At 34.7% G+C, this 14911-nt stretch overlaps 1 protein-coding gene across 3 annotated transcripts in view; it reads left to right on the forward strand.

The window, feature by feature from the left end:
• LOC149566621 (uncharacterized) overlaps positions 1-14911 on the forward strand; it is a 178126-nt gene that overhangs the window by 23419 nt on the left and 139796 nt on the right. For all 3 annotated transcript variants that reach the window (XM_089819926.1, XM_089819924.1, XM_089819925.1), the window contains one exon: positions 7553-8060. In XM_089819926.1, coding sequence (XP_089676052.1) covers positions 7553-8060 — 508 coding nt within the window. The remainder of the gene's footprint in view (positions 1-7552; positions 8061-14911) is intronic.

Here is a 14911-nt window from a genome sequence, read left to right on the forward strand (position 1 = left end):
TAAGAAACATTTCAATCTCACAATTTTTAGCCATTTATTTATAAGTTGGGGCGAGAGGGCAACATATTTTATTTTCCTTTTCTATCTTCTTAGAGTGAATCTTTTTACTTCTGTTCCAAAGGTAATTCTACTAATTTTTGCTTCTTTGCTGGTTGACTTGTGTTAATGTAGGACAGTTCTTTATGATGATAAGTATTGTTCTGCAATAATGTTTGGTCATGACTCTTAATAATGAAAGGTCACGATTAGTTAGTGTTCACTTGCTAACTCAATCCAATATAATCGATCCATATACAAGATATATATATATATATGCTTTCGGTGATGGGAAGATATACATCGAAATCAATAAATGTGATATACTTCTACAGTTCAAAGATCATCATTATTGCAGAACAATACTTATCATCATAAAGAACTATCCTACATTAACAACTTGGGAGCTGACAGCTACTCGTCGTTAAGTGTAATGTCCCCTATTCCAACGACCTTCTTGTACTTATCTTTCTATTGATAATCATGTCTTTCACATCATCGCTAAATACTTACTCTTAATTAGCCTTTTCATTACAAACCATCAACACCATTTTTTATCTCACTTGAATTCCCCAATATCAGGCCATCCATGATTGCATAGACATCATCTTAGGGAGCAATAGTTTATTAGTTATTCCCCTCTTATATATAATTCAATTTAGTTTGCTTTGCAACTTGGTCTATATACATTTGATAATCTTTTTGACTCTGGAGTTTCTGACACAAAGATAGTTGATTGAGTATGAATGAATTAATGAATGAATGCGATTTTAATGATGTCCACGAGACCACAGCAGTCTATGGGACCAGCAGAACACGCTAAACAGATTCCATATTTCTTTCCATTTCCAATCTTCTGATATGGATCTTAATCAAGAAGTCTGCCATTTGCTTGATCCTGTCAACCTCAAACAAACTATGCATGTTGACCGCCTTTTGTATGAAATTATAGTATATTTGGATGTTGTCGTAAGCTGTGCACTCGGAGAGAAAATGCTATTCTGTTTCAATAGCTCCCGTCTTACAAGACACGCATATCCTCTCCTCCCAAACCTCCTTCAGCCTCTTCCATCTGCTTGTCTCGCATCTGAGGTGATGGGATCCAGTCCTCAACTGAGCAATAACAACCTTGCCTTACATTTAGTACCAATATAAAATATCTTCTTGCTTTAGTAACCATTATTGGACTTAGTCATTGTCTTATGCTGATAAAGCGTTGTCTTCCTAGATACTCTCATTGCCAATGCTGATTCCTTCTAATTTATTGTAGAGAATTCATGTCCTCTTGTGTTAGTAGAGATTTGGGTAATTTCTACATAGTTAATGTTTATAGAATATATGTTTGTAGAAAGAATGTAAAGATTCTGCAAATTCAGTATCCTTTGAATCAGACTTCTATTTCAATTCTTGATTGCTGAGAATAGTCTTCTAATAATCTGAATATTGAGGAAGTTTGACACCTATATTTGATCAGAACTTATGTACTTCTCCAATGCCAATGCAAGAATAAATAATCTACTTTGATATGATATTGATTGAGAATATCTCTGATCTATAACTTGCTGGATATTGATGCTTGGAGGAGCAGACTGAATTGTTTGTGTGCCCTTCAAAACTGCACCATCCCTCTAAGTATCTAGATTAGGAGACATGACCCTTAAGGAGCATGTCTCTTCCCTAAGTCGGCTTGTATGACTCCTCCTAAAGCCGGCGATATGCAAACTAATCCAATATTAGTTAGTGACTAACACATTGTGTTAGTGTCACTTGTTTAATATCATAATTAATTCTGGAAAGTCGCCACCTAAAGAGAGAGGTAGGAATACATACAAAAGGCCATACATAGATACTTAGGACTTAGAAGAGCAAGTGTGGTCTGCACTTTCAGACTCGGAGATTATCAGGTTATTAAACTTAACAAAGTAGACATCTATATTTTGATTGTTGACTATATATCCGGTGATTCTTTTGATTACCACACTTAGCTGTGAACATATTTGTTCTTATATGGCTTCTGTCCATTCTTCACTATCACCAATTACTAATTGTAGTTGTTCTCTATTCATTAATATCTTAGAATGCATCTGTCTGAGTTTCTACCTACTGGATAATAGTTAGGTAATTCCTGACTGGACAGGACTGTTGACTTATATCATGGCCTCGTCAATCTGACTGCAACTAATTCCCATGCTTTGTACTAGGTGGTGACGGTCTCCACTTTGTTGATCTGTAGTCTCTATTTTATTATTCATAATCTGTTCAATGCCCCCCTCCAGTATAGGCTGCAATAACTATATTGTCTGTTGCTGCTTATTATGGTCTCCGATATGTTTTTTTGTTTTTCCCTCTCCTTTGCTAGTTAAGTATCTGTTACATATATAATTGATTGCTTAGAAGGGACTGATAGGGTGATCCCATCCCTAGTTCGTAATGTGATGTGCTGAATCTATCCTCTTCCTCTGATATCATAGGTAGTCTCGTTCACTATTATTATGACTGTGTATCGATGCGAAAACAAATGGTGCATTGGTTTTAAAGACCGATACTGTTTGTCCATTAAAGGTTGATTGTCTAACAACTTGGGAAACTTCATGCCGTTCTTTCTCTTTCCAGTCTGATTATAGTCGCTGCTCTACTCATAATACATGGTTCTTCTTTGTCTGCACTGATTTGGGTTTTTGTATCTTTATACTGAACTGTAGCCTCCTACTCTGAATCTAAAATAAGGGAATATTGTTCTCTACTTTGTATGTCTATCGTACTTGATATAGTTTTCAGATTATAATCTGATATGGTTGTCCTCTTTTTCCATGTTTCTTTCTTATATAGTGTACTTGATATGGGGTTGTGCCTATTCAAATTAGGTTGCAACCTTTAGTTCTTTAAGTGATATATATTTATTATAATTATTTGAATTATGTAATGTCCCCGTTTTTGGCAAGTCTATGTAGTCAATGGAGTTAACTCATCATAGCGACCCTCGTGAGCTGATAGGGTGTTTTGGGGGTCCCAGTTGTGGATTTACTGATTTTTAGTAGGTCTATTTTTGGCAGTTGCTATTTTTGGCAGTGCAGTGGGTGGCTTCAGCAGTTGGTTGTCACCTGCAGTAAATAAAGTTAACAATTGCATGAGCTCTTATTTATTCATTAATTATTAAGTAGCATTATTATAATAATATTTATATTATTATAATGATGGAATTAAGTGATATTTCTAAAAAGTGTGTTGGAAAGTTTCTAATGTTGAGTTCTTTTGGGAAACTTCCACAATTTCTGAAATGAAGTTTTTTAGTAAACTTTTGCTCAACGAAGGATTATAAATGAAAGCTAATTTCATTGGGAAAAGTATGCTTGGATATTTATTTGTTTTTATTGCCTTTGTGGCTTTCTCTGAGTTTTCTGAATTATGTGCCCTTGCTGAAGTATAAGGGTCATTCTGAGAATTTCTATAGCCAATTGTTGCTGTTGTATAACAATTTGCCTTCTTCTGCTACCGTGTTGTCTGTGTCTAAGGAGATTGTTTTGCTGGAAGTGAGTTTGTGGATCTGTGGAGTGAATTCACTGAGGGAATTATTATCAACTTGCTGTTGCATTTGGAGGGAATTGGGCATTATTAGTTATTGATTTACATCTGGAAGGCAGCGTTTATGGTGTTACTTGTATTACTCACGATCCCCTAGCCAATTCATCTCTATAGAAGCTGGGCGGTATCTTGTCTTGGACCTGCAATTCATAATTCTCAGTGTGGAGACCTGAATATCAGTCGCAGGTGTGTTTTGGGAGGCCTGCGTTCAAGTTACTTGGACCTGCGATCTTCTATTTGGGCCTGCAATTCACCTATGAAGATCAGCATTTTGTTCCTTCGGTCTGCGATTTAATTTACCAGGCTTGCTGTAGAATTTCTGGGAAAAGTTGGCATTCAGTCTGCCAATGTGGATTGCAGAATCAAGCAACAGGTTTCAAATGTGGATTGCATATTCAAGCAACAGGTTTCACAAATAATTGAATCTGCTATTGATAGACATTCTGTTACTATTAATATAAACAAATCTTATTCTTCCAAGTTCGTAGGTTGTGAATTTTAAAGTAAATTCTGGTGTTAAGTTCGATTGAGAAAAATATTGCTTTGCACAACTCTACTTCACTATTGTTTCAGTATTTTTATATGATATGTAAAAGACACAAAAATTTATATAAATCCATCATAGAAAAATAATATATCCAGCACAAACAATAGGGGAGGTGCATAGATCAAAGAGTATTAAATATACATGCACTTCCATTTACTTCACTGGAGAGTTGGGTTGTCAAGTGTTCAACAAAATGTCAAAAATCTGATTTGTGAGAAAAGTTGGTGAAATCAGAGTTGTTCAAGTTATAGCCAAGTGAAGGTTTTTACAAATTATATGTATAATATTTTTGTTTATATATTTTAATAATCATATCAATGATACTATAATCATCTAATATGGTTATGTTGATCAATATATGTATTATATATTATTAACTCCTTATTATATTAATAATATATAATAATAAATTATATTATAATTTATTCTATTAAAATCTTTATAAATATGGGGATATGACAATGATATTCTTTTGTTATTATAATAATAACTTAATCAATTATATATTATATTTATTATTGATTTTATTTATAATTATATATTTCTTCATTATTTAATTATTTAATCTTGTATTTAATTCTTTTTCTTATTAAATTCTCTGTGGAAAACGGGACATTACATTAAGTTATTTGTGGTCCTAGTCATGAATATTTCATCATTTATGTAAAGAACTGGTTGTTGGTGTATCCTATTATAGTGATGCCTCAACTGCAGTCTTGGATTATTTAGACATCATGTTTATCAAAATAGTTCCTGAAGAAGGTGCATGAGATAGGAGTTGCCTTGATTTATTTGCATATCAGTGCCACACAACTACTTTTGTATTGATAGTTTGTTTTGACTTTTATTCTCATATGATTATTATTGATATTTGTGCAGTTGATACCCATGTTTGTCACGTGCTCTTTTGTAGCTCTTCGAGATGTTGTCAAAAAACTTCTTAAAATCAAGAAAAATCAATAGGGACCCTGATTCTTTGATTACTCAACTTTTGCAAGGTTACACAACTATACTGTAGAATGATCCACACACTTTTAATTGTTCTTATGCCTTTTCCTCCCCTTGGTGCTTATCTTCTTTTAATTTATCCAACAAATGTTTATCCCATGTTTGGTTGATCCAAGATTTATGGGTTTTTTCCTTAGTTACCGGATTCGTGCCCTAGAGGCTGGATCCGGATTCGGGTCCAATCCGGATCCAGATTTGTGCCTGGATTCGTGCAGATCCAAGAAGGATCCTTGTTTTACACAGTGGATTCGTCCGGATTCATGGCCCACGAATCCTGACGAATCCACTGTGTAAAACAAGGATCCTGCCCGGATCTGCATGAATCCAGGCACGAATCCTCAAGGATCCAGTGTGAATCCTCAAGGATCGACAGGTTTAAGTGAGTCTAAGTTATTTAATATGACTTTTTTAAATATATTTTTTTGCTTTCTAGTGCTAAAATGACCTTTTTATGCATTATATATACTAATAAATGAGAGAAACAACTATATATATATATATATATATATATATCTGTTACTAGTTGGGGCTTTGGGCAAGATCAGTAATATATATATATATATATATATATATATATTCACGAATCCTCCACGAATCCTAATCGGGAAAAAAAAAATCACGAATCCATGGATCCGATTCACGTGCCCGAATCGGATTCGTATCCCGAATCGGTAACTAAGACTTTTTTCTGCTTCCAATTTTGAAGATTAGTTTGCAATGTATTTGATGGAAGTCTTTGGTGGTGTGTGTTGAATAAATCCTTTGGAATAGATTTTTGTTTTTCTCTATCTTAAGAGTATTGAGAGTAGTTAGTTTATATGAATATCATTAGCACAAATTACCTGATCTTTTAATGTTATGGTGATAATCCCTGTTGATTTTTGTGCCCATTTTACTGTTCCAATGACTTGGTTCTTTTTAAATTTTAATTCAGACAAATATGCTTGATTGCTATTAATATGCTTTTCAATTTTCCTCAAGACTTATTTTTTGTACTGGCCAGCACTACCTTCTTCCCTGTTGGGAAAAGGAGCGTCTTTTTAAATTATTTCTTTTTTTTTTATGATCACAATGTGACCATGATTTTTTGTAAAGTTGTTTTCTTTTTCATATCCTCTAGCTACCTTAATAAGAGATTTTATTCTCTTTAATGACCTCCATTATTGTGTTAGATTACATCCTAGCTTGTTTGATAACTATGATTTGGTATGGTAGGAAGCTAATTGTCCTTTTAAGGTTCACTTGTTTATGTAATCAATCCTCATAAGCTATTATATTCTTTGTTCTATTGATTTTGATTTCCATTTTTCTTCCCTTTCTCTTGACATAGGCACCTTTAAGTTTTAATATTAGTGAGAGTATGCTTTGCTATGGCAGGAAGCTAATATTCCTTTTAAGGCTTACTTGTTTATGTAATCAATCCTCATAAGCTATTATATTCTTTGTTAGAGTGTATGTATTTTGTAGATTCTTTCATTGTTTTGTCTCTTATGTAAGCAAACAATATCCTCACTGATTTGTGCCACTGCCAGGCTTCTCTTTCTTTAAGTCTTCTTTCCAAATCATGGTTTCGTTTTTCTGTAAATGTGGGTTATTACACTCTTTGTAGATAACAACCTCTTTGAAATTGTGACATAATTTCTCAGATTTGAAAAGATTCCTTGCCATTTGAGCATCTTTTTCATGTAGGTCTGAATAAAGTAGCAAGCTGTGATTGAATTGAAGTTTCCTGCATGTTTCTGTCTAATTTCACTTACTATTTTTCTTGTATCCTTATCTACCAATCACACAATTGCCATGTGATTGTTATTATTGTTCCCTACATCATTGGAGAATCATAGATTGGAATATACTAAACTTTATAACCTGCCAGCATTGTGTTTATATGCCTGTCAAGGTAATGCTGTTTCTTCTGTAGCTACACTTGTGTCTGAATTTCACATTCTTTCTCAAAAGCATTTGAAGTTATGCGATTCAGGAGCTTAGGTATCAAGGGTTCATTCCGTCTAATATTTAATGCCTGGGGCTAGGGAGGGATTGCATTGTGTATTGAAACATTAATTATAGTCACAAGCAAATCTGCAACCACAACTTCTGTAGTAGCAATTTCCCTAAATCTGTGCCAGCACTTTTTTTGGCATTAGTTATCTCTGTTCACTCATGAGTGTTAAGAGGGAGGCTGTAGCTTTCATGAATTTGAAGAATAGGAAAGTTCTGCACTCTTGTTTGTTCTATGAAAATTATTTACTATCCCATTTCTGGTTTTAGGTATTCTATATATCTCATTCCCCAAGTAGATGTAATAAATGCTTAGAAGACAAGCTACTTCATGTGTTGTCTCTCTTGTGAAGAGACTAGGCTAATTATGTGCTTTTGCAGATTGAAAAAGCAAGGCTGTCAACAGTGAATACATCCATGGTATTGCCTTCATTGTCTAAAGCAGACCATGAACCTGCCAACATTTTAATTAATGGCAACTCAGCTGCATTACCAGCTCAAGTGACCCAATCAGGTTCAGGGAAAAATTCAGTATCAATTGCACAACCACTTTCCATTATACAACCATTAATGCCAGCTATATCTGCTATCACACAGACTCCAATTTCACAACCCAATCAAATTGAGGCAAGGACTTCTAATGTATCTACAGCTGCCGTTGTACCACATCCCATCACTGCACTGCCATCGACTATCATTTCCCAGGATCAGCTTTCACAGATGGCACCAGTTGTAGCATTGGCTCCTAGCTTACAAGCTGATGACCAAACAGAGACACGGTCGACAGTTGTTGGTCTACCAGGAACAACAATGATGTCATCTGTCCTGGAGGCACATGCAACATCTTCTAAAATACGTGGGCCGGTGTTGAAGCCTGTGGCAGTTCTTGGTAAGGATGAAATTGTAACTTACATTCATAGTTTGCATAGAATCATTGATTTGAGATATTTGTGCAGCAAATAAGAGTCAATGGTGTGATCAAATATTATCTGCAGTTATTGTGTAATAATCTAATTGCTTGTTCTGCTTCAGTTTCATCTTGTAGTTGTTCCAATCCCAATTTATTCCCATGCATGGTTTCCCAAGCTTGAAACTTAATGTACAATTTCTACAAGTATAATTTGAACCCATCAGAGAGTCAAAAGACACTTTATGTACATCTCTCTTACTATGGCTCTGTTGACATAAAAGTTATTGCGTTTTAATTTTTATTAAGGAAATAGTGCATCATCAAGAATGTTGTTAATCTGTTGCTCATGCTCTTATTTTTACCAATTTGTCCTCAAGGCATAGTTTTTAAGAGTTTTCTGCTAGAAATGCTGAGATCTTTTTTTTTTCCTCTTATTCGGTGCACTTCTTATGGATAGTTTCAATGATAATAATAGCAATTATCTACAGTTGTAACAATTCCTTTGCATAATCATGTCATTGTGGTTAAAAGCACAGTACATAAATTTGTCATGATTAAATCAGGAAACTAAAAGATAACTTTTTCTTTTCAAATTTGGAAAAAAATGGGTTAGGGTAAAAAGCAAAATACAATAGTGGCAGAAATCAGAAAAAAATAAAAGGATTCCTTCCAAAATAGTCACAGCTTGGTCCAACCCTAGAAAATAAAAAGATGGCACAAACAAATCACATGTTTTCTGATTTCGGTAACCTTTTTGAAACTAAATTCACCTTCAAAGTTCTGTTAATATGTTCAAAAAGTTTTGTGTGGTCTAAATTGAAGCGGTTGCCATTGTTTTATGCATACCTAACAATACGGAAATTGAACCTTTAGCATCATCCTTGCATCATTTTGAATGGTAAGATGGTTACAAACTTTAGCCTTGCTACTGGAAACTACTAAAACCAAGATTCATTCACAGCCTGGATCTAAAATTTGTTGAGACTTGTATGAAATGATAGTATTTCACCATGGTGAATAACTACTTTACATGGCCCAGCATCAAATAAGTTTACAAACAAGTAGCTTTTTGCAACCTACAAATTGTTGTCTCACTATGGAAAAAAGCTATTTGGTATCTTACCATGGAAAATAGCTACATGTCATGGCCTAGCACCTGCTAAGGTTATTTACAAGTTTCCTTTTACCATCATACAACCCTCAAAGCATGCCTCGAACCTTAATTTGCATGCTTGAACGCAACTTACGTAATGTCCCCTTTTTAATAAAATTTTATGATGATAAGAAAACACATTTCCCAAGGAAATATTGTAGGGAAGTGATGTAAAGAGTCTCAACCAGTTCTACAAATTCTAGTGATTTGACATTTTTTCAAACACTTATCATGCAAGCGTTGATTCTATCGTAAGAACCCTGCTGGCTTACACTATAGCAATGCTGAAGATTGTGTTGTTTATACTATGCAAGTTTTATATTTTCTTATGTTGTGAGACATGATTTTTTTTACAATTTCTAGAATATATAAATGCTTATAAAAATAACACAATTTGAAACTACTAACAATGCCAGGATAAATTTATTTATTTGCAATTATAACACTTCTAAATTATTACAAACAATTCACATGAAAGACCAATTCAAATAGGGAACCTGAATATCTGCTGGCATCCAATATATTGCAACTAAGTCTCAGAAAACTCCATGCCAACATCTTTGTAGAAGCCCTATGCAAAACACTGCTTAGCAGAGGCAAATTGCAACTCTGTATGAGTAGATGCAGCTCCTAGAAACCCACGCTATCTTCATTAAATCTGGCTGCACAAGATAGACAAACAATTGCAGACCATAAACCCTCATTTGTAACTACCAATCACCCTCATAGGAACAGTATATGACAAGATTTGAAGGCTGAATGTGTGGCATTCGAATCAATAAACCCTCCAATAAAAATTGCAGCAATTAAACACCAAAATCGGTATACTTCAGCATCGGCTTACCAAACCAGAATGCAGAGATGATTGTTAAATTATAGCTTCTGTAGAAGTGAAAAATATAAGTATATGGAATTGTAATATATATATATATATATATTCATTATCATTTCTGTTATTAATCATATACTTAAATAATGTTATATATATATATATATATAATAATAATAATAAAAAATAAATCATATATATATCATGCCGAGAGTTTCCTTGTAAGATCGGGCTGTGTTTGTATTAACATTAGCCAAAGGTATAAAGGATGACTAAGTTGTGTTAAGGTCCATGTAGGGACATGACCCTATGTGGCCCCTTTGGCCACGTAGAGTCATGTCCCTGCGGGGACTGATCGCTACATGTATATATTCCCACTCACACGATGTTGAAAGACAATGTCCATATCAATATCATTAATTGTCTGAATACATCTGCATTCTTACATCTGTTTTCTTCCTATTCACAAAGTAATTAAAGGTAATCACAGATCAGTATTTCAGTTATACAGATATATATATAAGGATCAGATTTATATCAGAACTCAGGCTTACTATTTCAGAGAAAGAAAACACATGTATATCTATTCTCTCTATCAAGAATCCTAAAAACATTTACATGGTATCAGAGACGAACTGATATTCACAGTCAACTTATACAGATTTAAATTTATTAAACTATCTTCAATCTGAAACTATGGTGAATCATGTAAGACTGGAAGACAGACTTGATGGGGCCTCCAACTTTGCATCATGGAAAATATAAGTAATGATCATTCTTTTTGAGAAATGGAATTAGAAGGATACATAGAGGAAGATAAGTCGATGCCCGAGAATGATCAAGACAAAACATCTTGGAAAAGACATAATAATAAAGCTATGAAGATCATTATAGACTCTGTCAAAGATCACATTCTCCCATCAATATCAAGCCTAAAAACAGCTTATGAGATGTTCACCACCATTAAGAATACATTCAAAATTAATAAATTCCAGTAGACTGTTGACACTGAAGCAATAATTAATATACATCAAAATAAACAATGGAGAGTCTATTACGTCTTATTTTTAAAGAATCTCAAAGTTAAAAGATCAACTTGCAACTGTCGGAAATCAAGTGGATGACAAAGAACTTTGTATCATAGCACTAAAATGATTGCCTTTATCTTGGGAAAACGAACTTTTATTCATGGACTAAGCTCTCAACTTGAACTTCCAAAATTTGAGCAACTTAAAAAATGAATGTATTGAAGAAGAGTCGAGATTAATTTTAAGAGGAATCAGCCTAAATCAAGAGGGAGATATTCAAGCCCTCCAAGCCAATGCTAACAATAAGGGAAAGAAAGCTAAATTCAAACGAAAAAGAAAGGAATTTAACAAAACATGCAAGAAAAGAGATTGGTCAAAAGTTCAATGCTTCAAATGTGACAAATTTTGTTGTACTCATAATGTCTGTTTGGAACAGAAGAAAATTCAAGTAGCACTAGCAGAAGTCAAAGATGAAAAGGATGAAAACTTTACATTTTACATAGCTCTCTCAAGTGAACTCAACTCCACTAAAAATACATGGATAATAGACAGTGGAGCATCTTGTCATATAACAGGGTTTAAAGACAAATTCGAAAGTTTTGAAGGGTATTCCTTTGAAGAAATAACTATTGGGGATAATTCTACATATCCGGTAAAAGGTATTGGATCATATTCAATATAACTGAAAATAGGTTTCACACTTCAACTAAAGAATGTTTTATTTGTACCTAGCATAAAAAGAAAATTGGCCTCAATCTCTGGCCTTGCAGACCAAGGGTATCAAATCACATTCCAAGAGGATAAAGTACTATCTTGGGCCAAGAACTCCAACATTAGGAATGCAATAAGCATTGGGTTCAGAGATGGAAGTTTGTACAAACTCTGTAATCATCAAAATCTAGCCCTAAATCATGAAATCTCAAATTCTAACAAAATCTGGCATAGAAGACTTGGACATCTCCATTTTCGCGCCTTACCATCCATAAAGAAAATAGTAACCGGACTACCTAGTCTAAAACTTGATCATTCTAGAACTTGCAAAGGATTTGCTTTAGGTAAAAACACAAAAGGGTCCTTTCCTAAAAGTGAACACAAATCCAAATTTGTACATGATCTCATTCACACTGACCTGTGTGGTCCAATGTCCGTGCCTTCCCTAGGCGGATTTCTATACTACGTAATTTTTGTAGATGACTTCTCTAGGAAAACTTGGATTTACTTTCTTAAACTTAAAGAATCAACTGAAGTATTATCCAAATTTAAAGAGTGTAAAGCCCTAGTTGAAAACCAAACTACGTTAAAGAGTCATGCATCTCTGTTGAGATTAAGAGGGAGTTTTCTGTACCATATAATCCTCAACATAATGGAGTTGCAGAAAGAAAAAATAGATCTATTATAGAATTTGCCAAAGCCATGATGCATGATTAGAATCTTCACACTTCATTTTGGGCTGAAGCTTCTAACACCGCAGTGTACATCCAAAATAGATGCCCTCATTCAATATTAGAGAACAAAACACTTGAAGAAGTATTCAAGTCATCTAAGAATCTTTGGATGTCCTGTATGCATTCATATACTCAAGGAGAAGAGAACTAAACTCGAACCATCAAGAAAGAAAGGCATATTTATAGGATATAGTGAATCATCCAAAGGTTACAGGATTTACGTCCTTGGTCAAAGGACCATTGAATCTCTATTTGAAGAAGACATTGCTTTTAATCTCTTGAAGAACATTGATCAATCATACACAGAACCAACTACCAAATTAGATGAGATTCCTCTAGTATAGAATCAGAGGGGGATTTATTATGAACATGTTGCACCCACAAGTTCTATTACAGAAAACACTGAAAACCCTAACAACAAAAAGAGGCCACTTTGGGCAAGAAAAATGATAGAAGAAAATCAATTAGAACCTGATGAAGTATTAAAAGAAAACAAGAGAACAAGGAACCATTCATGTTATGTAGAACAAATATCCGAACTCATTAAAACAGAACCGACATATGTCGAAGAAGCATTATCATGTCAACCTTGGAAAGATGCGATGATTGAAGAGTATCAATCCATATTAAAAAATGATGTATGAGATATTGTACCCAGACCTAAAGATAAATCAATCTCCTCTAAATGGTTATTCAAAATCAAGCATTTATCAAATGGTAGTTTTGAAAATGCAAAGTCAGATTTGTAGCTCGCAGACTTTCACAAAAGGAAGGAATAGATTATGAAGAAACTTTTGCTCCAGTTGCTCGTCATACTTCTATTAGAACTATCATAGACATTGCAGTATCCAAAGGATGGAAGATACATCAAATAAATGTTAAAAATGTATTTCTAAACGGTCTAATTGAAGAAGTATACATCGAACAACTAGAAGGATTAACACCCATGACAAAAATTCTTATGTAAACTGAAGAAAGCACTGTATGGTCTTAAACAAGCTCTCAAGGCATGGTACGAAAGGATAGACAACTACTTTTCAAAATTAGGATATTCCGAAAATGAAGCTGTGTTACAAGATTCGAGAAGAGTTGGCAGATTAATGGATTTTCGGATGATTGATTGATAAACAGAAGAACAAATGTGTTCCTTATAAAGAATTACAAGGACGTTGTTTCTAAAAGAAACAACCTAGACTGAAGACGGAATTAGAAACAAAACTAGAGACAGGATAGGAAACATTTTTATCTGGACTGAAGAAAAAAGAGACGGGATAGGAAACATTCCTATCTAGACTGAAAGACGAACTACAGACAAGTAGTTGACTATTATAGAAAGTATAAGATATTATCTTAATACCCTCCCTTATGGTCAACGTATGGATGTCGGAACATTCTGTGCTAGCTGAGACCCTCCCTAGATCTACAGAATGTTGAAACCAAGAAGCTTTGCCAGAAGAGTGCTATGACTCAAAATACGTTGCAATTACAAAACTTCGTTTTTGTGGAAAAAACGGTAAAACCCAGAATCTCACACAACCTTGCATATTACAAACAACTTGAAATGATTTTTGAGGAGAAAATCAACAAACCTAGAAAAACAGAAACAAAATCAGAAGGCGTAGAAAAAAGCTTCGCCTTGATCAGGGAGCTCGACAACTTGTGCTGTTGGCTAGGAAGCATTTTGCCTTGCTTGGGCAGCCAAACGTTTCCGACACTCGAATTTCATATGGCCGAACTTGTGACAGTAATTACACTGTACATTTTGCTTCATAGAGCCATCCAAGGATTGAGCAGAAGGTTGATGCTGGGAAGGCTGAGAAGATTGATGGTTGCCAATGTTCTGTTGAAAGGATTTTGCAGCAAAGGCTTGCTCAATGGAGGTGGAACTGGAGCTGCTACCAAATTGTTGTTTCCACCGATCTTGCTGAAGCAATAGGGTGCAGAGATCAGTGAACTTTAGATCAACACCAGTAGATGTGATGTTGAGAGTCTCGATAAAATGCTCATAGGATTTTGGTAAACTCCGAAGAGTGATTACCACAATATCCTTTTCGTCCATCTTGCGACCGATGGCAAGTAACTGATCACGGATTTCCTGAATCCGATTTAGGTGTGCCTGGAGCGAGATGCGCTCATCCATGACAATAGAAAACAGAGTGATTTTCAGAAAGAAGGCTCTGCTCTTGTCGGAAGTCTCATGAAGACCTTTTAGATGTGTCTAGATTTCGGCAGCTGTCTTGCCTGATGGAATCTGAGAAAGCTGGTCATCAGCTACGGATAGTTTGAGAAGCATTACTGCCTCTCGATTATTCAGATCCCATGTATCTTGATCAGGACCCGGAAAAGTCAGATGCTGCGTAACACCCGGAACAAGT

The sequence above is a fragment of the Cupressus sempervirens genome, chromosome 3, assembly GCF_028749045.1.
Source record: "Cupressus sempervirens isolate cs-2001-9-10 chromosome 3, ASM2874904v1, whole genome shotgun sequence".
NCBI lineage: Eukaryota > Viridiplantae > Streptophyta > Pinopsida > Cupressales > Cupressaceae > Cupressus > Cupressus sempervirens.